This window comes from Saimiri boliviensis, chromosome 3 (assembly GCF_048565385.1).
Source record: "Saimiri boliviensis isolate mSaiBol1 chromosome 3, mSaiBol1.pri, whole genome shotgun sequence".
Taxonomy (NCBI): domain Eukaryota; kingdom Metazoa; phylum Chordata; class Mammalia; order Primates; family Cebidae; genus Saimiri; species Saimiri boliviensis.
In genome coordinates this window covers 160,800,850-160,825,779 of record NC_133451.1, presented here as the reverse complement: position 1 = coordinate 160,825,779, position 24,930 = coordinate 160,800,850, and the positions used below count along the sequence as shown (strand labels likewise).

The 24,930-nt window shown below is 36.5% G+C and overlaps 1 protein-coding gene across 4 annotated transcripts in view; it reads left to right on the top strand.

Annotated features, from left to right (window-relative positions):
• INTU (inturned planar cell polarity protein) overlaps nucleotides 1–24,930 on the top strand; it is a 95,339-nt gene that overhangs the window by 36,914 nt on the left and 33,495 nt on the right. For 3 of the 4 annotated variants that reach the window (XM_074396928.1, XM_003927719.4, XM_074396929.1), the window contains exons 4-8: nucleotides 4,536–4,739; nucleotides 11,164–11,282; nucleotides 17,181–17,270; nucleotides 21,329–21,406; nucleotides 24,566–24,755. In XM_074396928.1, the coding sequence (XP_074253029.1) occupies nucleotides 4,536–4,739; nucleotides 11,164–11,282; nucleotides 17,181–17,270; nucleotides 21,329–21,406; nucleotides 24,566–24,755 (681 nt within the window). The remainder of the gene's footprint in view (nucleotides 1–4,535; nucleotides 4,740–11,163; nucleotides 11,283–17,180; nucleotides 17,271–21,328; nucleotides 21,407–24,565; nucleotides 24,756–24,930) is intronic. The other variant, XM_074396926.1, reaches the window with a different exon arrangement.

Here is a 24,930-nt window from a genome sequence, read left to right as displayed (position 1 = left end):
ATGGTTGAAGCTTCGCTCACTGGCCACTCCCCTCCTGCTATGCCACCTGGTTCCTAATGGTTCCCATACCTGCCTGTGACCTAGGGATTGGGGTCCCCTGGTGTAAGATGATGCCCTTGTCCTTAGGAAATACATTCTGAAGTAGTTAGGGATGAAGTAGTAAAATATCCGTAAGTAGTTTTCAAACGGTTCAGCCAAAAAACTTAAAAAATTCATATAGAGGAGGAAGGACTATGGAAGGAAAGGAAAAGAAGACCAGAGAGAAGAGACAAAATGAAGCAAATGTGACAAAATGTTAATAGTGCCATTAGGTGTGGGATTATGGGCAATCATTGTACTCTTTCTTACAACTTTTCTGTAGGCTTAAAATTTCCAAAACAAAATGTGGAAATACCCATGTAATTGCTGACTTTTGCGACCTGATCTGTTGCTACAGCTACAGCCCTGTGCTCTCATTTATTCAACAGGTGCACATCATCATGCATGTAGTACATTATCCCCTCCCCTGGCTTTATCTGGGAGCTTGGATCCAAATTTTGCAGATAACCAAGACTGATTTCATTTAGCACTGGGCCATAGCTGGCTTTCCTAGAACTTTGGAAGAACCTAACTCCTTTTCTAGGAGAACAGCCTGAAGATTAGTAGTCTTGGACTCCTCTCTCAGGTAGTTGTTAGGCCTAAAGGAGGGGACAAAGTCTTCCTAAAGGAGATGATTCTTGAGTGGAATGTTTTAACTTTTATTATTTCCTTGTTACACAAAAATAATACATATATTGTAGAAAAATTAGAAAACAAACTAGTAAAATTTTAAAAATATTTGTAAATCTCTATTCTCAGAACCCAGAAGTAAGCAATGTATATCAACATTTTAAAGTGGAGGACTTATATGACCAGATTTCCGTTTTAGGACTATATGACTCTGGAGACATATGCAAGATTGGAGGTCAGGAAACAAGGTGGCTGGGTTTGCAGTAGTTCAGAAGAGAGGTGATAAAGGCCAGAGCAAAGGTGTTCGACAGGGATGGAGGAGGAAGAGATTAGATTAAGATACAGAGGAAGGAGGGGGCCGGGCAGGGAGGCTCACACCTGTAATCCCAGCACTTTGGGAGGCTGAGGCGGGTGGATCACAAGGTCAGGAGTTCAAGACCAGCCTGGCCAAGATGGTGAAATCCCGTCTGTACCAAAAATACAAAAATTAGCTGGGCATGGTGGTGGGCGCCTGTAATTCCCAGCTACTCGGGAAGCTGAGGCAGAGAATCGCTTAAACCCAGGAAGTGGAGGTTGCAGTGAGCTGAGATCGCACCACGGCACTCCAGCTTAGGAGACAGAGTGAGACTCCGTCTCAGAAAAAAAAGGATATAGAGGAAGGAAAGAGAACAGTACTTTTTACAGGAAAGAGACAGAATTCCAAGAAGCCTTCCAAGTTTTGTCTTGGGTCACTCAGTGAGGTGATCCAAGAGGAGAAGAGGAGAGAGGAGAGAGAATCTGCTAAGCGAGTCAGACTCGATTCCCTCAGAAGTTTGACCAAGGAGCATTGAAAGCATCTGCCAGCTGTTAGCCAACGGGGAAAGGATGAGACTTGCAGAGAGCAGTGTAAATCATGGGAGAGACAGTGCAGACTGAGGCAGAGGTGAGAGACTCAGCAGCTTCTGGAGCGGCTTCAGACTCTGACAGCCTCTCCAGGTCCCATCTGTGAAGAGAATGGTAGCTAAAGGGGAGTCAGAGGATTTCTTTGTTTGGTAGATGACTTCTTTGTTTGGAAGAGATGCTGCTTTTTAAATAGGATGAGCCAAAGACTGAAGTAGAAAGAAAAGACAAAGTGGCAAGACTTTGGAAGTGACGAGTCATAGAGAGCATGGCCTTGGGTCTAAGGAAAGGCTGGGCAAACTGCACAAAGAAGAGGGACACAGGACATGAAGGATTCTGAACCTTGTCCCAGGTTAAAGTCTGACCGAGTAATAAGAGAAAACCCTTCATACAAAGCTTCATATAAACTAACTGACGTTAGGTATCATTTAATAGAAGTTTTTCCCTATAAAACACGTAATATCCCTAATATTTATGTATATCAACCCATTTTTAAAAATAGCACTTAACTCTTAATTTGGTTATCTGTCTCACCCTTTACCATTTTATCAAGGCAACCAGATTTCCTTACATTTATAGCTACTTGACAGGTCAGCTTTTAAAAACGTCTTTTTAAAATAGAATTTTCTTTGTATTATGTAGCCAACTTTACTTAAATCAGAGGAATGGTGGCTGAAATAGTTCCTTAAAGAATTTTAATGGATGGTTCTGTGGTGTGTGTTTTTGTTTGAGTTTTTGTCGTGGTGAGACAAAAAGGTCCTTGCACCACAGAAAAGAAACGACGTTTGCCAAGCATAACATTAGTTTTCAAGTATGTTGTTTTTCACCAAGCATAGCAAACCAATCTTAAATTTTAGGTTGTTGCTGCTTCCTAAAGTAAAATAAGTGAATTTTAAAGTCTATTTTTAGTAGACTTAAAAATTTCTCTTTTTTATTTTTGGTAGGTTGCACCCTATCTTTTGACCTTTCCACCTATAAGAATCTCAGCTTGGAAAAATGCCTTCCCTGTTCTGAGATGCATTTCTTTTTTTTGAGGAACCATCTTCTTGTCACCACTGCTTATAGGTAACTCTCATAGACACCCAGCTTCATCTCTGTGACACCTGCTTCCCTAGGATGTGACTCATCTCATGCTCCCTCTGATCTGATTTCTCCCCTTTCATACCGCTCACACATCTCCACTCAGAGTTCTTCCTAAAGTCCAATGCCAGGGGACAATCTTCAGAGCTCCCATCTGTCTATTACAAAGTCTGTACCCAGGAATTCCCCAAGGAGTTCTCTCATTTCCAGGGCACACCACCAAAGGCTCCCATATATTTTCTTTTGGATACTCCTAAATCCTCATTCTTAGATAAAGGAATTTGGGGTAGATACCCAGTAGTGGGATTGCTATATCTAGTAATAGATCTGCTTTTAGATCTTTTAAAAGTCTTCATACTGTTTTCCATAGAGGTGGTACTAATTTACATTTCCACCAGCAGAGCATAAGAATTCCTTTCACCATGTCTGCTCCATCTATTTTTTTTTGACATTTTAATAATATCCATTATGGCTGAGGTAAGGTGGTACCTCATTTTGTTTTAACTTGCATTTTCCTGATGATTAGTCATGTTGAGCATTTTTTTTCGTATTTCATTTGCATATCTTCTTTTGAGAAATGTCTATTCAAGTCATTTGCCCACTTTTTAGTGGGATTACTTTTTTCTTGCTGATTTGTTTGAGTTCTTTATACATTCTGAATATTAGTTTTTTGTCAGATGCATAGCTTGCAACTATTTTCTCCCATTCTGTAGGTTGTTTACTCTGTTGATTATTTCTTTTTGCTCTGCAGAAGCTTTTTTAGTTTAATTGGGTCCCATTTATTTATTTTCATTTTTGTTGCATTTTGCTTTCAGAGTCTTAGTCATAAATTCTTTGCCTAGGCCAGTGTCCAAAGAGTAGATTTTCTTTTAGAATTGTTATGGTTTCAGGTCTTATATTTAAGTCTTTAATCCATCTTAAGTTAATTTTGTGTACAGTGAGAAATAAGAGTTTCATTCTTCTATGTGTGGCTCTCCAATTTTGGTGCTTCTTTGAAATGAACAAGTTATCTTTGACCAACTGGCATCCAGACAAGTATTTCCTTTTTCAAGGATAGGTAATTTTAATATTTCATCCCTAAGTACTTGGGCATGTATCTCCTAAAGATAAGGGCATCTTCTTACACCAGGGGTCCCCAACCCCAGGCCACAGACCAGTACCAGAACCATTAGGTAATTGAGAAGTAGAGGCTACCTTTCCGTACCTGTGGAAAATGGCCACATTCTGGACTCTTACCAATCTTGACATCAGGCCATGAAATTAAAACTGTCTTGATAAAATTGATAGATAATCTTCTTAGAGCCATGTTGGTCTAAGATCCAGCATGTTGACAGTGTTTACTCTCCTTGGCCTTTGTTTAAAGAACGAGAAAGAGTGCCTGAGATAAGGATATTTGAAATACCATCTTATTTGGAAAGATAGTTAACTTGGTTGTGTGAAGTCACTCTTAATGCTGAATCTCTTCCATCTTCCCAGATGACCCGGCGCTGTCAGCATTCATATTGTGGTGTTATTCTTTTTGCACTATCAGATAATACTAATTTCTGGTTTTTGATGGCCTTTCTTATTTTTATAGTCAATAATTCAAACTGCAGTGATTATTTTTAATTAAATAAATTTTTATACAGAACATTTTACATTCCTATTCAATAAATATTTGTGGTAATATATATCAGACATTCTGTGAGGAGCTGGAGATACAAATATAAATAGAATACACAGCACCTGACATCAGGAGCCCTCACTCTAGGATGCTTTATACAAACTGTACATACCTGGGTGTATGTGCACACATAGATCCTTCTTTGTGAAAACTGCAGCTGATTTTCCCTTGCTGAAAAATCAACACATTGTTTTAATTTTTAAAGGTAAAACTGACATTTGAAAATGCATATGCTGTGAAAAAAGAGACATCCCAACCAAGACAGAAAAAGACACAGTCGAACACAAGTGATTTAGTCAAGCTTCTCTGGGGAGAAGAGGTTGACGGTATCCAGCAGAGTAGCCTAAACACTCCTCATATCATTATGTATCTCACACTACAGCTCGACTCAGAAACCTCCAAGGAAGAGGTGAGTGTCCTCAAAAGTGCAAAGGAAAAAGTAAGGACCTTTTATCGTATTCCCAGTGAATGGTGAGTATATTTGATTTAAGGAAAAACAAAAAAGAATTAACCGTTGTACTTTAAAATTGTATACTAATACTCTGTTACAGATATGAATATTTCATACTTCACATGTTTTTAAAATGAAAAATTATTCAGTTATTTCAGTAGAAAAAATAAGAGGAAGGTATTGTTGCAATATCTTTTAACTTAGAAGCTAAGTTCTCTGTAGCTTTTTTTATATGCTTTATTGAAGTATTGTACATAATAAAATTAAACAATTTTAAGTGTACAATTTGATGAGTGTTGACAAATATATTACAAACCAGTATCACAATCATGATATGGGACATTTTTATCACCTCAAAAAATTTCCTCTGTGCCCTGTTGCAGAGGAAACTTCTACATGGACGAGGCAATTTCAGTGTCTTACAGCAGCCAAACCATGACGTGGAGAATGAGGTGGGAGACAGGATATCATTATGAGCGTGCCTCATAAAGCAGCACACATTTTCACATTTCCACATAAGTTGTTTTGCACCAAGTCTTGCTTCAGTCAGATGAGATGAGATATGATTTCTTAGAGATGTAAAAATAAAAATCAATCCTCTCCTGCTATTAATAGCTTTTAATGCAGGAAGATGTAGCATTAACTTTCTTACATAGGTTGTAGTTTTTGTGTTTTACATATTTTTTATTCACTTTTGAATGTTTATTGAACAACTACTTTTTGTCTAGCATAGTATCAGATATTCGTTATTTTTATTTGTGGGTAAAGGAAATAATTCTAGTGAAGACAAGTAAAATGTTTAAGTTCACATGGCTAGTAACTGACAGAATTTCTATTTAAGCTGAAATGTTTTGCTTTCCAAATTCTGTGCCCTTTCTTTCAACATCAATGTTTTGAGGCTGTTAATTGTTTTGTTCGGTTTTATCTTTTATTAATTTCTTGTCTGCTTTTCCTATTCATAATTAAGAAAAACATAATATCACCCCCTCTGATGAGGATTTGTCCATTTTTCCCTCCCTTTCTAAATATTTTTGCTTTATCTATTTTGAAACAATTAATATTTAGAATTATTAAATCATCCCAGAGAACTGAACTTTTTGACGTCATGATATGATCCTCTCTACCCTAGTTTGTTTCTGTCTTAAAGTCCTTTTTTAACATTATCATAGAGCTTTATTTTATAAGTATTTGAATTTTTTTCTTTCTTTTCTCAGTTCATGAATTTATGTATTTGACATGTCTTTTACACACAGCTTATTTCCAATCTGTCAATCTCTCTCTTCTAACAGACAAACTCAGTAAGTCCATTTATAGAGATTACTGATATATTTGAATTTATTTCTGCTATCTTCTTTAAAAATTTCTATTGCAACTGCTTTTTCTGTGATATTTCCTTACCTATTTTTGGTTGCTTGTATCATTATTCTTGCTATATGCTCTTTCTATTTTTAAAATGATTACACTTAAAATTTTATCATGATATTTGTCCTTATAGATTCTAAACACTATTTTAACCTCTTTTCAAATAATTCAAAATGCTTAATATACCTTAGCTTCAGTTACCCTTCTCTTTACTTACGTGCTATTGTTATCAGTATCTCTTTTCTCCATCATTCACAGTTATACTACTACTACTAATTATTATTATTACGTTTTATACACCACAAAATTTATAAATTAGGGCTGGGAACAGTGGCTCACGCCTGTAATCTCAGCACTTTGGGAGGCTGAGGCGGGCAGATCAAAAGGTCAGGAGATCAAGACCAGACCATCCTTGCCAACATGGTGAAACCCCGTCTCTACTAAAAATACAAAAATTAGCTGGGTGTGGTGGTGCACACCTATAGTCCCAGCTACTTGGGAGGCTGAGGCAGAAGAATCGCTTGAACCTGGGAGGTAGAGGTTGCAGTGAGCCAAGATTGGGCCACCATACTCCAGCCTGGCAACAGAGCAAGACTCTGTCTCAAAAAAAAAATTATAAATTAAGTATATTTTATACCATATATAAATTATATATTATAAAATGTATAGGCCGGGCGCGGTGGCTCAAGCCTGTAATCCCAGCACTTTGGGAGGCCGAGGCGGGTGGATCATGAGGTCGAGAGATCGAGACCAACCTGGTCAACATGGTGAAACCCCGTCTCTACTAAAAATACAAAAAATTAGCTGGGCATGGTGGTGCGTGCCTATAATCCCAGCTACTCAGGAGGCTGAGGCAGGAGAATTGCCTGAACCCAGGAGGCAGAGGTTGCGGTGAGCCGAGATCGCGCCATTGCACTCCAGCCTGGGTAACAAGAGCGAAACTCCGTCTCAAAAAAAAAAAAAAAAAAAAAAAAAAAAATGTATAAATATAACATATATTACATATATTTATATTTGTTTTTTTATAAATATATATTTCATACAGCTATACCTAGATTAAATTTATAATTATGCCTCATATTTTCTTTATACATCATTCTTTATTACATCTGAAACTGTCCTTATTGGATCATTATTTTCTTCTTAACACATGTATTTTAAACATTTCTTTAGTGAAAGTGTGATCAGTTCTTTTGTTGTTATTTATCTAATGATGTTTTCTTTTACTTCTTCTTGAAAGGTAGCTTAATAATTCTAGATTGTATTAACTTGGGTAGGCTAATTGCTATAACAAACAACCCTAATATCTCAGTGGCTTCACATGATGAAAGTTTAGTTCTCATTTCATTTAAACATTCCTGGTCTTATGGCTCAGTGACTCCAGTGATTCTTCTAATGTTCTTATTATTCCGAAGGACGTGGGAGTCCTCTGTTAGATCTTTTGCATCTAACTGGCCAATGAGAGAAGAGAGAAGGCAGGCAGTATCACATGGGACATTTTGGAGACCTGACTTGAAAGAAGTAACATCATTTTTGCCCATGTTCCATTGGGTAGGATTAGTTACATGGTCTAGCCATATGCAGGGAAGTGAGAAATGTAGCCTTCCTGTGTGGCCAGGAAGAAGATCAAGTGGATACATGGGATTGCTTGTGCCACCTATGTAAATAGTTATTTTCTCTAATCTATTTGAACATGGTATCTCTTTGCTTTTGACCTCCATTATTGCTGTTAAGAAGTCTGCTGTCAGTCCTTTGTAAGGAATATGCCTTTTATTGTGTTGGTTCAGCTTTTTGCTTCTTCTATGCCCAAACTGTTGTTTAATCTATCCGTTGTGTCTTCTATTTAAACAATTATATATTTATTTTCAGAAGTTTCTGAAAAGTATTTGATCAACATTTCAAATCTGCCATGATATTCCTGGTGGTCTCTTGTTGCTTGCTCATCTTTGTGATTCTATACTTTGAGCATTTCTTACATAGCTTCTCTCTGTTCTATATCTGCCCATGCTACTGGCTCTAGTCCTGAGAGGATTCTTACTTGTAATGGCTTGCCTTCTTATGTCCTTGGGGTTCTCTGACTAAACTTATTGCTTGATTTTATCTTTGGGAGTTCTGTGGTTCTAATGAGGGGGTGCTCTCCTGCAGAGATAATTTTTTTCTTACAATTTTGCCACTGACCTATGCTATTTCAGCCTTAATTGAGGGTGTGGGCTTAACACAGTGGTTCTAGGCTCAGCTCACCTCCCTTGTTCCTAGCCCAGTACTCAGTGTCCCGACGGACAGCCCTGCTTCTGTCCTTCTGCCCACCACTCAACTCCCAGCAGAGGCCCTAACTTGCTGTGCAGTAATGGAGGCAGTTGGAAGGTTGTCCTTGGAAACCTCTCTGCTTCTTGCATGTCAGCAATTTGACAAGTATGTTCCGGCCATAGACCTAGTTTTACAGCACAAGGGTCTCTCAGAGGATCTAGTCAAACATAATGCTTTGAACAGAAGTGAGACTTAAAAGGTTTTTAACTAATCGGTAGCTCTTTCTTTCTGAAATCCTTCCAGTCTGTATTCTCAATGTTAAAGCTATTTTATCTAAAAAGACGCATTTCCTTGTGTTGCTTCATGTATCAGAATTCCGTGAATAATCACAATGGCAAAGAAGGAATTTAATTAAACACATTTTTGTTATTTTCTTGGTTCTGAAAAATACATACAAACCTAGAGTTAATAATTCTAATTTTTGGTGTGTAGTACTGCTCCTTTATATTTTTAAAACAAATGAAATACATAAGCATTTGTTAGATAAAACATACAACAAATTTCTGAATGATAACATTCTGAATCTTTCTAAGACATTTTGGAGTAGAATACTGCTAAGACCTTTTGTTGTCCTGGCCTTTCTTTCCATGGGAAAGTAGACGTTTCTCAAAAAAAACTGGTTTCTGTCTGTTGCCAGCCCCGTATCAACATTGTAATTAAGAAAGCTTTTTCTTCTTCTGGAACAGAGTGGAAGCTGCTGCCAATGCATGCTACTAAGAGCTCAAAAATACAGTTAATTAAAATTGGTTAGGAACCATAGAGCTTGCCAGGAGGTCTCTAATAGTAAGGTTTTAATGACTGGAAGAGAGACCTTCTCAAATGACCTCTTTTAACTCGTATGGCTTACTTTATAATAAAATGTCATAAGGTCATTTTGTTTTCTGTGAGTTACATATTTAATAAAAGCTTATCTTCTTCAGGTTACAAGATTTGGAATTGTAAAGACCATAAGCTTGGAAATTTCAAGAAACTAGTCAAAGAGTATATGGGTTTTTGTTTGTTTGTTTGTTTTTTTAATGTAGTGTCTGGTAGTTTGGCTAAATACAATAAAAGTGTTCATTGGCCAAGATTTAAATCTATGAAGTAGACATAACAGAAGATCTTAACAGAAATTTGACTTAATTTCTAGATATAAAATAATGTTTTGTAACTGTTTTTACACTAGAATTATTGCAATAAAATTTTAGTTGTTAGGCAGAGTATGGCCAGCATATTCTATAGCAACTTGCATATATTACATGTGCTTACTAAGTATAAAAAGCAGATGTGTCCAATTTATTTATATTTGTCATAATGTAAAAGTTGGCAAGACATGAAGACCATATCATGTAATTATTTATTATATATCGAGACCACAGAAAGATATATAATACTCTTTAGAGAGATGGAGAACCAGAGAAAAGATGATACTATTTAAGAAGTTTGGGTTTTCAACCAAACGTCACATATTCTCACTCATAAGTGGGTGTTGAACAATAAGAACACATGGACACAGGGAAGGGAACATCACACACTGGAGTCTGTTGTCGGGTGGGAGGCTAGGGGAGTGATAGCAGGAGGGTGGGGAGGTTGGTGAGGGATACCATTAGGAGAAATACCTAATGTAGGTGAAGGGGGGATGGAGGCAGCAAACCACCATGGCGTGTGTATAGCTATGTAACAATCCTGCGAGATCTGCACGTGTACCCCAGAACTTAAAGTATAATTAAAAACAAGAAGAAGTTTGGGTTTTCAATAATGGCAATGTTAATAATTATGGATACAGTCATTAAACAGGGCAACTGGAAGCCACTCTGAATTCTTCATGGTTTCTATCTTGACATTTTCGTTTTGCCTTGTGAGAGAAATAAATGTTGCTTTAAGTAACAACAGAAAGTGAGGTACAGAATGGTGCATCTCTTTATATGAAAGTATTAGAACAATGCACATAATGATTTTGAAATTTGTCATTTTATTTTGTAAAAACTGTGTTTCCTGGGACACGCTTTTCTTGAAAATAGAAAAAATATAAGGCATTTGTGAATTATCTTGTACATCTAGCATTTTCCATGATTTAAAATAAAATGTGCTCTTTTAAAGTTTGAATTCAGATTCATTTGGGGTATGCACAGTGTTTCAAATTTGATAGATACAATTTTATATTATTGTGACACTTTTTTCTTTTTATCTATATTATAATTTAGTTCTGTATTCTCACTTTGTAAATTTAATTACTATCTTGCCTTGGATTTAATTATTTCACCAAAAATGTTTATTACTGTCTTTTAAAAAATAGCGTAAAAGTAATTAAATTTAAAGACTCCTAATAGTTACTTGCGGTACCTGTGTAGCTATGTAACCACAGAAGACGAGAATAGCTGTATAGTATTAACAAAATATAATAAAATATTAGTATATAAATTATCATTAAAGAGATTGAAGTTTAAAACAGTGTTTGAAATGAATTGTAATTTAATCAGTATCCTACTTAGTATCTTATTTGTTATTGTGACGAATTTTGGCAGTCTATAACTTATTTTCCAGTGTAGTATTTTAAATTCTGGTTAATGTGTTAAAATCACAAGCATATTTCTCCCCTTGTGTTTGACTAAAATTCCCACTGAAGATAAAAGGATTCATTTTTTGTTCTTTTCTAATACAAAGTTTGAACTTTCCTTGACAAAAAAAAATGGTTGAAAAATTGGGTGTTTTGATCATTTGTTTTATTTAACAGCAGGAAATTCTTTATCATTATCCAATGTCTGAAGCATCTCAGAAACTTAAAAGTGTAAGAGGGATTTTTCTCACACTCTGTGACATGCTGGAAAACGTAACTGGGACACAAGTTACTAGGTAATAATTTTTATTTAGCTTTAATTCTGTTTCCTCCAAGTTCTTTAATTTCACCCTGACAAATAAAGTGCTAAAATAAATATCTGTTATACAAATATACTTGTATCTATAATGTATGTATATACACGTATATATCTATACGTTGTAGATACTAGATCTGCAGAAAGTCTGTGGATTTCTACTTCATCTGAGTTATTTCTACCAGTTATCTATTTGAAGTGTAGATTCTCAACACAACTGTAATCTGGGTGTTTTGGCACATTTTAAATAACACTTGGGACTATATTTATTATTTCTTCATGAAGGTATATTTTTTAAGCATGGCATTATTATGAGTCTCAGCTTTTTCATGTCTGTATCTGATTGTTAACTTGCTAGGCAACACCTTTGTGGCAAGCAGAATTGGCACGAATGACCGAACAACCAGAATTGGTAATATAGTTAGGACATATTCTGTTCTTATAACAATGATAGAAAAATACAGAATATTCTTTAAGAGGGCTATTCAGAATCTGTGAATTTTCCTGCCCTTCCACCCTTCAAAATTTCCCATGTCTGTTATTCCACACTCTACATCCATGTGTGCACATTATTTAACTCTCATTTATCCTTTAATCCAACTTGAATTAGGTTAAAGGCTTAAAAGTAGGACTTGACACTATAAAAATGCTAGAGGAAAACCTAGGAAAAAAACTTCTGGACATTGGCCTAGGCAATAACTCATGACTAAGACCTCAAAAGCAAACACAGCGAAACCAAAATTGGGCAGATAGGACAGATGCATTTGTCATCCGTGTAGTTATTCAGTGATGGGTGAACAAAATTGATGTCAAATAATTTTATATTTAGAACTCATAATATAGGCAGTTATAGAGTCAAATACCCATTCCATTGATTTATTAAGCCCTGACATTGAAATGCCATAGTTAATTTATGGGAGGAAGAGGCTCAAAGCTTTTAGTTTAGTTTAGTTTTGTTTTGTTTTTTCATATAATAAATCTAAGAATTATAAAGAATTTTTTCCTTAATAGTTCAGCAATTTTAGACCTTACAAAGAAATTTTATCTCCAATTTCAGCAGTCTCCACAATATTGAGAAAATATCAAGTTGGATTTTCTAGGCTTTAACTTTTTCCCCCCCATATTCAGGTAGAAATGACCTTTTTATGATTTTAAAATAGGTAGAATCTGCAAAATAATAGAATTTTCTTTTTTAACTAAGTAAAAGTCATGTTTAACTCTGTGACTTTAATATAGTGTATTTACAAAATGTTCGTTTATTTTCAATACAGTGGTACCAGAGGCTCCATTTAGTTTATAAATTTGGGTTGATAAAAGCTTATTACAGGTCTCTTTTTATTTTTTAAGCATCTTTATTGAGATATAGTACATAAGTGATACAATTCACCCATTTGAAGTGTATGTGTAATCCTAAAATTGGTATGGAACCAAAAAAGAGCCCGAATAGTCGAAGCAATCCTCAGCAAAAGGAACAAAGTTTGGCCAGGCGTGGCAAACCCCTAAGGGTTCCTGATCATATCACCTGGCTTCAAATTTTACTACAAGGCTATAGTAACCAAAACAGCATGGTGCTGGCATAAAAGCAGACACATAGGCCAATGGAACAGAATAGGGAACACAGAAATAAAGCTGCATGCCTACAGCCAATTGATCTTTGATAAAGTTGACAAAAATATACACTGGGGAAAGCACACCCTGTTCAATAAATGGTGCTGGGAAAATTGGATAGCCATATGCAAAAGAATGAAACTGAACGCAGCTCTCTCACCATATACAAAAATGAACTCAAGTTAGCTTAAAGACTTAAGTATAAGGCCTGACACCATAAAAATGCTAGAAGAAAACATAGGAAAAACTCTTCTGGACATTGATTTAGGCAACTAATTCATGAGTAACACCTCAAAAGCAAATGCAACAAAACAAAACAAAAATAGATAAATAGGACTTAATTAAACTGAAAAGTGTCTACACAGCAAAAGAAAGAGTCCGGGGTCAGCCGGGCACGGTGGCTCAAGCCTGTAATCCCAGCACTTTGGGAGGCTGAGGCGGGTGGATCACGAGGTTGAGAGATCGAGACCATCCTGGTCAACATGGTGAAACCCCGTCTCTACTAAAAAAAAATACAAAAAAATCAGCTGGGCATGGTGGCACGTGCCTGTAATCCCAGCTACTCAGGAGGCTGAGGCAGGAGAATTGCCTGAACCCAGGAGGCGGAGGTTGCGGTGAGCCGAGATCGCGCCATTGCACTCCAGTCTGGGTAACAAGAGCGAAACTCCGTCTCACAAAAAAAAAAAAAAAAGAAAGAGTCCGGAGTCAATAGATAGCCTGCAAAATGAGAGAAAATATTTGCAAACTACACATCCGGCAAGTCACTAGTATCCAGAATCTATAAGGAACTCAAACAACTCAATAAGAAAACACTATATAACCCATTAAAAAATGGGTAAAGGACACGAACAGCCATTTTTCAAAGAAGACATACAAATGGATAACGTACATATGAAAAAATGCTCAACATCACTAATCGTCAGAGAAATGCAAATTAAAACCACAGTGAGATAACATCTTACACCAGTCAGAATGGCTGATATTAAAAGGTCAAAAAATAACAGATGTTGGTGATGATGCAGAGAAAAGAGAATGCTTAATACAGTGCTGGTGGAGTTGTAAATGAATACAACCTCTCCAGAAAACAGTATGGAGATTTCTCAAAAAACTGAAAATAGAACTACAGTTTGATCCAGTAATCCCATGACTGGGTATAAACCCAAAGGAAAAGAAATTATTATATCAAAAAGATATCTGCACTCTTATATTTATGAGTACTATTCACAATAACAAAGCTAATGGAATCAACCTAAGCATCTATCAACAGATGAATGGATAAAGAAAATGTGGTTTATGTATATACATGGATGGAATAGAAAAGAACAAATAAATAAATTGAATAAATTAAATAAATAAATGGAATAAATAACAAAGAATAAACTATGTCATTTGCAGCAACATGGATAGAACTGGAGGCCATTATATTAAGTGAAACAACTCAAACAAAGTCAAATATTACATATTCTCACTTATAAATGGGAGCTAAATAATGTAAACACATGGACGTAGAAAGTAAAATAACAGACTTTGGAGATTTTGAAGGACAAGAGGGGAGTCAGAAATGAGAAACTACTTAATAGATACAATGTACACTCCTCAGGGGAAGGTTACACTAAAAGCCCAGACTTCACCACTATGCAATATCTATGTATCAAAACTGCACTTGAACGCTTTAAATATATACAAATAATAAATGTAAAAGTATACAAGTAAATGGTTTTTGGTGTATTCACAGATATGCGCAATCCTCATGAAAGTCCATTTTAAGGCATTTTTCTCACCTTGAAGAAATCCTATACCCTTTAGCTCAACCAACCCAACCCCTGGGCAACTGCTAATTTACTTTCCATTCCTATAGATTTCCCTGTTCTGGACATTACATTTGAATGGAATGATAAAACGTGTGACTATTTGTGACTGGCTTCTTTTATTTAGCATGATGTTTTCATGATGCATTCCTCTTTTTCAGTCCTATTAGAAAATTTAAGTTTCTCTGTGTGGGCTTGCTTTTTTTTTTTTTCTTGCCTTTATTTTTTCTACTGTAAAGAATAGGTGTTATTTTACCTAATATTTAATTTTGTTATTAACTATGAGAGAGGAGTTAAATGTGGAAAGCAGTAAATACAGTTAGAAAAACTTTTTTGAGAAGATGGTGAATCTGAAAATTATTATTTTAGGGGTTCCCTAGCAATATGTGTATCTTTTGTTGCATACATACTTTTTTTTTTTTTTTTTTTTGAGACAGAGTCTTGCTCTGTCGCCCAAGCTAAAGTGCAGTGGCGTGATCCTGGCTCACTGCAGCTTCTGCCTCCCAGGTTCAAGCAATTCTCCTGCCTCAGCCTCCCAAGTAGCTGGGCACTACAGATGCACACTGCCACGCCCACCTAATTTTTGTATTTTTAGTAGAGATGGGGCTTCACCATGTTGGCCAGGATAGTCTTTATCTCCTGACCTCGTGATCCGCCCACCACGGAGGTTTCACCATGTTGGCCAGGATGGTCTTGATCTCCTGACCTCATGATCTGCTCACCTCAGCCTCCCAAAGTGCTGGGATTACAGGCATGAGCCACTGCACCTGGCCAACACTTTTTAAACTGTAGTAATATTAGTATACTGTAAGAGTCTAATATTTGTCTAAAAGTATAGGCATTTTTAAAATGTGTTAAGACAAAAGTAAGGTTCTGTGTGGAAAAAATTCATTTAATAATTTGTATTTAAAATTCCACACACTTATGCTCTCTATATTATCATAGTTCATTATTGTATCTCTTTTTGGAACATACTAACATAGTACCATGAAGTAAACTGAACATATGTAAAATGTACAATTTGATCAGTTTTCACATAGGTGTGTACCCTGAAATTATCAACACAATGAATATATTCATCACCTCCAAAAGTTTCCTTGAGAACACAGTTAAATCTGACTTATATTTTGGCTATTTTTTTATATATTTGTGTCCCATATTGATTGTTATCTCAGCCAGGACCATGTCTTCCTTTAGCAAACTTCATAAATAGGCAGTCATAAAACATTTGTTAAATTAACCAACTGAAATGAAGTTTTCTTTCTTTTTTTTTATTTTTTATTTTTTTATTTTCAAGATGGAGTTTTGCTCTTGTTGCCCAGGCTGGAGTTGCTCGACTCACCACTACCTCCACCTCCTGGGTTCAAGCAATTGTCCTATCTCAGCCTCCTGAGTAGCTGGGATTACAGGCATCCACCACCACGCCCGGCTAATTTTGTATTTTTCACTAGGTGGCCAGGCTCGTCTCGAACTTCTGATCTCAGGTGATCCGCCCACCTCGGCCTCCCAAAGTGTTAGGATTACGGGTGTGAGCCACGACGCCCAGCCCTTTCTTTTTCTTTCTTCTTTTCTTTTCTTTTCTTTCTTTCTTTTTTTTTTTTTTTTTTTTTTTGTGAGACAGAGCCTTACTTTGTCACCCTCGCTGGAGTGCAGTGGTACAATCATGACTCACTTCAGCATTGACCTCCCAGCCACACCCAGCCAACTCTTTTTTTTTTGGAGAGATAGGGTCTCACTCTCTTCCCCAGGCTGGTCTCAAACTCCTGGGCTCAAGTAATCTTCCTACCTTAGCCTCCCTTAAGTGCTGAGATTATAGGTGTGATCCTGCACCCAGCTTTGAAGCTTTCTTTTGGAAAATTAAAATTATATTTAGTCACTTAATGTTAGCAAGAGAATCTTAACTTTTTGGTTTTTTTTCTATAATTGGTCTACTTTTGTTTGGCCTAGAGTTTTCTTTTTCTTTTTTTGAGACAGAGCCTTACTATGTCGCTTAGGCTGGAGTGCAGTAGCATAATCTCAGATCACTGCAACCTCTGCCTCCCCAGTTCAAGGAGTTCTTGTGCCTCAGCCTCCCAAGTAGCCAAGATCACAGGCATGCACTACCACACCAGGCTCTCTTTTATATTTTTTAGCAGAGACAGAGTTTTGCCATGTTGGCCAGGCTGGTCCTGAACTCCTGACCTCAAGCAGTCCACCTGCCTTGGTCTCCCAAAGTTCTGAGATCATAGGTGTAAGCCACCACACCCAGGCTGGCCTAGAGTTTTCTGTTTTGATTTTTCTTAATATGCTGAAGTATATTTTTATTATCATATAATTCCTTGTCTTTTCTGTGTGACAGGTATATGAAAAGAAATCTACTTGTTAAGTATGCAGTTCTTAAATCATACCATATGCAGTTTTTTATGAATATAATTTTATGACATTTAAAGATATTCTAACCTTATTTTGAATTTGTTTCTTAGTTCATCCCTCCTTTTAAATGGAAAACAAATTCACGTGGCTTATTGGAAAGAATCTGACAAGTTGTTGCTAATTGGCCTGCCTGCTGAAGAGTAAGTTGAGATTTTTGCTTACCTTAAAATCATTTCAAAATAATGTTAACTTTTGTTTTGTCAAAATTAGACATTTTTGTCAAAAGAGAAGCTCCTTGAACTGTTTTACAGTTTGAAGGTCTATTGCACTAGTAAAATAGTCAGCTGTGTTCATTTGGTATGAATAATGCTGAAAGGTGCCATGAAGCCTCAGTTGGGCCAGTTAGTAAGGGTGGGGGCTGTCAATACACCTGCCTCTTTTGTTGTCAGCAGAGAGGTAGCTGAGAGATGAACTCTTCCTCTGCTTAAATTTCTGACAATACTGTGATTTGGATTTTGCATATTTACAGTTTTTTACTGTTGGAAGTTTTGGAGAATTAAGGGTCAGCGGAAGGGTATTTTGCCCTGATGTTGAGCATCTTTGAAAAGCGACTTCTCTAATAGTACATCTTACATTATCATGGTCTCCCTCTTAACTTTTTTGTGAGTATTTTGAAGTGTACCTTATTTTCATAGTTGGAGGTAAAAGCAGGATTGGCATTTATAATAAACTCACCTTGTGCTCCAGGGACTGCATTAGATACCTTAAATTCATTAAACTCATTTAATCTTCAAAATCACTTCCAAATGTACATAGTGATTACTGGCTCCATTTTAGAGATGAGGAAAGTGAAATCAAAAGAGGGTTCAGTAACTTCCCGAAGTTCACATAATCAGCGAGAGGCAGGATCGGAAATTGATTGAGAGTCTGTGAATTCTTTCTACAACATCGATTCCCTAATATCTCAGGACATTGAAAACCAAGGGAGAAATAAACTACAAGTATGGAGAATGGCCTCAGGGAGATGGGCTTAACTACTATTATAATAGTGTTATGTTCCTGTTCAATGATTTTTAGAACTTGTAATTTAGACTTTTGCCTACTTTAAAAGATATGCGGGTAACTTTTATTAAATAATTAAACATACTTTAGTTTTCCCCTTTTATCTGTAGAATCATAGCATATGGTCTACAAAATAGGAATCAAATATCAAAATAAATACTATAGTATGTGACTGATACAACTTCAGAGAATACCAGTTGAAATAAATTTTCTCGGTGTTGCTTCAAGCTTCCCAAGAAAGAAAAAGATGTACCAGAAAAATGCATTATCTAGCCAATCAGAGCATGAATATGACTTTTTTTTATTACTAATGATTTTGTTAACTGGATTTCTTTTTTTTTTTTTTTTTTTTTTTTTTTTTTTTTTTGTAGGAAAAAATGGTTTTGTACATGGGATGAAACAATATAAATTCAAAACTGGATTTCTTTTATTACACCGCAGTGTATTCATTTTTTATTGATGTGTAACATCGTTCCCAAAAACATGGGGGTAATTTAAACTTAAATAGTAAACATTTCTTAACACAGAGGTGTTTTGGTAGTTTGGGAATGCAGGAGCAACTTAGCAGGTCTTTCTGCCTCAGGGTCTTTCTTGGGGTTACAGTCCAGTGTTGGCCAGGGATAGACTTATCTGAAGGCTTTAACTGGAGCTGGAGAATCTGCCTCCAAGATGGCTTACACACCTGGTCATGGTCAGGAGGCCTAGTTTCCTGCCACATGGAGCTCTCCATGTAGCTGCTTGGGTATCCTCGTAAAATGTCAGCTGGCTTCCTCCAAAGTGGTAAGCCAAAAGACAGAAAAAGGGGGATGCTAGAAGACCTTTTATGGCTTAGCCTTAGAAGTGATACACTGTCATTTCCACAATATTTGTGATTTCCACCATTCTGTTTGTTAGAATGGAGTTACTAAGCCAGCCCACACTCACGGAGAAAGGAATTAAACTTCACTTCTTGAGGGGAAGAGTATCAAAGAATTTGTGGACATGTTTTACTATTACAAACAGGAACGCCAAAGATGGCTACAGAGAAAAATATCAAAATCATTATGTTTTTAAGGTAACTTTAATTTGGACAGAAAGAGATACAATGTATCATAAATACGGGGTTGAAATCTATTAACATGGGGGGATAATGGCACTGTGGCATATATTAGATGAGGGCACTCTTTAACCAGCCACACAACAGAAAAATGTGTGCTTTTCTGTCTAAAGTAGGATAATGAACTCTGCTCAGAGACTGTACTGTGGGTTTGGATTATGAGAAACAAAGGAGTTGTTTAGAAAGTGTGGGTTTGTAGCTGGGCAGTGGCTCACACCTGTAATCCTAGCACTTTGGGAGGCCAAGGCTGATGGATTGCTTTGAGCTCAGGAGTTCAAGACCAGCCTGGGTAACAGGGTAAAACCCCATCTCTACAGAAAATACCAAAATTAGCCAGGCATGGTGGCATGTGCCTATAGTCGCAGCTACTTGGGAGGCTGAGGTGGAAGGATTGCTTAAACCTGGGAGGCAGAGATTGCAGTGAGCTGTGATGGTGCCACTGTACTCCAGCCTGGGTGACAGAGCAAGACAATGTCTCAAAAAAAAAAAAAAAAAGAAAGAAAGAAAAGAAAAGAAAGAAAGTAATTACGGATTTACAAGAATTGGAGAACATCCAGAATAAGATGATTTAGGATGTGTATGTCTTAAAGACTTTTGTAGCAGCCCAAAAGGCAAAAGAGAAGAAAATACAGTGGTAAGATAAAGGTAGCATAGGCACTTAGAGAGAGGAAAGGCAGACCTGGCTAAGGAACTGAGCAACGGCTGTTCAACCACAGTCTGATGACACCAGCTGAATCAGCTAGGCAGAGACAGTTTCCAGGTGAGGTTATATCCTGAAGCCAGCAAAGGACTGTCACTGCTGAGCTCTGGATCAAGGTTGTGCCACGTAAGGGATGCTCTAAACAATTTCTCAATCTTTATTAATCAGGATAGAGGAAGGGAGGCCATCTTCCCTAAATATTTATGTCATTCCCATCCTAAATAACTCGGCTTGATAAGTTAGAATTAATTTGACGATCCTCTTTATTCTCTTTCCTGAGCTTCCTGTGAAAAGTAAGCTTGAGCCATCTCTTCATCCTTCTCTTGATGTTCACACCAACCCACTGTTCCAGATTATTCTCCTTCTTCCATCTCATTTCACATAACTATAAATGATAGGTAGTATTGTTATCATTTATTCAAACTTGGAAATCGAGTATTTTGAGATCATACACAAGTAGCTCCTCAGTGTCAACTTACGTGTCTTCATATCACCAACATTTTGCATGTGCTTTGTAATCGAACTGAGCCCTGGGATTTTTCTCCTTGTCCATCTCAGTGTGTTTCCCTCCTCACCTCTATGCCTTTTATAAGCAAGGTGAAAAAAATGCTGTCCCACAGAATTCAGGGTGGGGCACACGATCGCGGGACATGTGTTTTCAGATGGGACGATCACACACCCATGATGGCTGCAGTGAATAGCAGAAACCTAACCAGAAGGACGGTGTAGGATAGTGAGAGAATAACTCTGGGTCTAAGAAGCTGAGTGCTTGCTAGCAGGCTCACTCCCTTTACCCCTGCACAAATTATGTAGCTTCTTGGGCTTTCATTTACTCATTCATATAATCGGAATAAGACCTACCTTATAGAATTCTTATAAGGCTTCAGTGAGAAAATATAAGTTCATTTCTTTATTTCCTTTCTTCTACTTTCTTAAACCCTTTCTCCATTTCATTTAGGAGTGTGTTTTTGTTACAGGAGTTGGAAGCCCAGTTGATATGTGGATAATACTAAAAAGTGTCCAGAATATAGCATTTCTTTTTATGGGCTCAGGTCATGTAAACTAGTTTATTTGCAGTAATTTCATTTAATCCTTAGAATCAATCTGAGAAGGGCTTAGTGATTATTGGCCTCATTTTACAGATAAACAAACTGAACTTTAGATAGAGTTACATGATTTTCAAATAAATGTTATAAAGTCCCTGTTAGATTCATGCGGGAATGAAACTAGAATAAAGTGAGCAATGGTTGTTGAAAGCGACCATTTTATATATCTTTATTCAGGGTTGACACATAAACTTTTCACATTCCATATGTGTAAAATTCAAAGATGTTCTGCTTCTTTTAGATAAATATAATTTGATTATGCTGTAAATTAATACATATAATTTTGCTTTTTAGAGTTCCTCTTCCTCGGCTAAGGAGCATGATAGAAAATGTAGCCCAAACCTTAAAATTTATGTATGGTTCTTTAGATAGGTAAGTACTTCTTCAAACTGAATCTCAAGTTTTAATTATGTGATTCCAAGTCGCCTTTCGCATTTAACACCATTTCTTGCTTGACAGGTTAATTGATTGTCTCCTCTTCCTCCTCTTCTTCCCTCCTCTTCCTCCTTCCTTCTCCTCTTCCTTTTTTCTATTTCCTTACTCCTTCTCTTCCTTCTTTTTCTCCTTCCTCTTCTTATTTTCTCATCTTTTATTACTGGCTTTTATGTTACAACAGTAGGTAGTTTTTCATGTGGTTCATTTCCTTCTTTGTCTTTTTTGGTCTCATATATTACTTTAGTGAAATTTCTTAGGGCATTAGGGACATAACCGCAACTGTGTTCTGATTTGAAATATTTCTGTAGGGGCAAATGTAAAAGTATCTCTTCATAACAGATTCCGAAAAGGGAAAGACTTAAACGACATTTTTGTGTTTTTCTTTGCTTATAAGATGATCAAATTCACTATCCTGAAATAGGATGCTTCTTTCTCAAAAAAAAAAAATTTCAGTAAAAAATGTATGCACCATAAAAAAAGGCAATACGGTAGAGATGGTATTGATTGGTTTTGTTTGTGTCCTTCCGTATATTTTCTATACAATAAAAAATGTACATACTCCTTTTTTAACATGAGTATACTTCTCGTATATTTTTCTGCTTCTTGCTTTTTTAACCTTCACGACCAGAAGACAGAAATTTGAGGTAACATTTAACATTTAACATTTAACAAAATTAGGTGTAAGCAATCGATTTTTCTCTTAGTGACTCCTGTTCTTGTATTTCTGATGGCTGAAATGTTATCTTTGTATTTAAAGCCTTACAAGTATATCAGTACAAAAATCCAAAAACAGTTTGTACATTTCTCCAAACCATAGTGATATCAGCTCTCGGTTTCTCTCTAGTGGATCTTTGTTATCATTGTTCTCAAAGCATCATGAAGGAATTTTCTGTTATTGTGTCATCTGGGAAAATTATCTAGTTCGCAGTGTTTTCTAGAGGAATCTCTGAGGAGGCACATCCCTGTCAAACCTGATTACTTACCAACATTTCCAGATGAGTGAGTTACAAAGAGCTGGGCATCCATACATAGTGCTTTTACCTTTTACTAATAAGGAAATTTTTAAACACTGAAGACTAAGAATGCGGTTATGAACTGCCTCCTTAAGTTTACTTGAGAGAAGCAAACTTTGCCATATTTTGCCCTAATTGAAGCTTTCTATTTTCATAAAACCAGAGATTATCAAAGATTAAATTTTTGCAATGAGTTTCATACATGAAAAGAGTCCATTGGCGTTCTACAAATTCCATTAGAGTAGACTGGGGACAGAGGGACTTAATTTCTCTTTCATCTTGAAATTTATCTTCCATTGATTGTGGAAGTATCTTTTTGATGACAGCAAATTTAACTCTTTTCTACTTGTTCAAGTGAGAATTTAAAGAGCAAACTACAATAATAAATATGAAGTTCTGCTGAGTTCTTAAAGTCAAGAAGCAATGTGAATCCAGGACGTTCTTAATAGACATTTTGTGATAATTTTTATAACAACTTTTTTTCTGATTATGAAAAATATTAAGGGTCCATTGTGAAAAATTACAAAAAGGCCAAAAAGTATAGAAACTTAATTTTTTTTTTAAAGTTGTGAACTGGTTAGTTCTCTATGAGCCACGAAAACTGACTATATACTAACAGTGTCATGTTGTGACCAAATTAAAGCTATAAAATTTTCTTCCCCATTCCCAGCGAATTCATCAAGTCCTGATCAGTCTGTCTTCAAAACCTCCAATCCGCCCGTTTGTCTTTATGTTTACTATTGCCCTGTCCAGCTACCGCATCTCTCACACACTATGGTAGCCTCTTAACTTGTCTGCTTCCCTTCATTCTTGCCACTTGAACTCATTTTCATATAGCAGTTAGAGTGATCTCTCTGTGGTATTATCTGGCTCCTACCTACCCTTCTGACCTCAGATTTCAAACCACACATGCTGCTATGGACTGTATTGCAAACACCCTGCCAAAGCTTTTCCCCACCCCAGGTCTTTTTTACTTTTTCTTTTTGCTAGATTTCCTGACATTGGAATATCAGCTTAAATGCCCTTTCTCAGAGACTCTTCTCCAACCATTCAATCTAAAATAGCCAACCTGTCATACCACCCATTCACATTGCCCTATTTTCCTGCATAGTCCTTTATATGAATCCATGTTTTTTACTGTTTGTTCATTTGTTGTCTTTCTCCATTGGAACATAAGCTCCACAGGAGCTCATTGTCTTTTGTCTTGATAGTTTTACTGCTATACCTCAGCAATGCAAATGGTGCCTAGATTGTAGCAGTCACTCAAATATTTGTTGGATGAATCAGCAAATATTATTTTGATATGCTGATAGCATATGCACCTGCTATTTTGTCATTCAGTGGGCTGTTCCAATAAATGGTTGCAGTGAATGCTGTGTTACTTTTATATGGCTAAAAGCAAGCATTTCTTTTTTTTTCTCTCATTTTGTTTTTTGAGTTCTTTAATGTTATACCTTCAGTAGTAAAGGCAGGAGGAAATAACTTATGCTTATTATGTACTTACTGTGTACCAGTAAATAATAAGCATAATAAGAATTTATGCTTATTATGTTCTAGGCATTCTGCATGTGAGTTAGATTGTATTAACCCTAGTTTCACAGAGTTGGAAACCAAAGTTAGAGGTTAGGTGATTTGCCTGGGATAGCTACCTAGAAAGAGCTGTGATAAGCCAGATCTGTTCTATTACAAAGTTCAAAATCTCTTTATCATTCCACGTTGCCTGAAAGATATTGGGAAATATAAATGGTTGAGAGATAGTCAGAGGTAAAAACAGCCTACATTTTTTTTAAAAAGGGCACCTCAGCCCTTACTGTTGGAGATATGTCACTTGTGTTAGTCCTGTGGTTCTTCCATAGAGCACTACTCAGTACATTTGAGAGTAGGTTTTAGGGTAAAAAATATGGACAGGGTGAATTTCTTTACACACTCCATCAGTAACATTCTAGCAGTGATTCTATTAAGTGAGGAGAGGAGTGAGGAAGATAGCCTATGTAGTTGGGAAAGATCTGGTCCCCTTAGGAGCACAGAAAAAATGACCACCATTTCCATATGTTGTTCTAACTTACAGCTCTTATGTCTCCAGTGCCTTTTGCCAGGTTGAGAATGTTCCTCGTTTGGATCATTTTTTTAACTTGTTCTTTCAAAGAGCACTTCAGCCTGCAAAACTGCATTCCAGCACCAGTCCCAGTGCTCAGCAGTACGATGCTTCCAGCGCAGTACTTTTAGATAACCTCCCTGGAGTCCGGTGGCTCACACTTCCGCTGGAAATCAAGGTAATCTTAGGTATTATAAAGAAGAACCAGAACCAGGTGCCTTATTATAATCTTTTCTCTTCTCTTTTTTTCTTAGAGTTTTTGTTATTTGGGAATTATGGTTAAAAATTAAACAGGCAATTGGTTGACAAAATAGGAGGTCCAGTGCAATAAACCTAGAAAGAGAAATTATTCT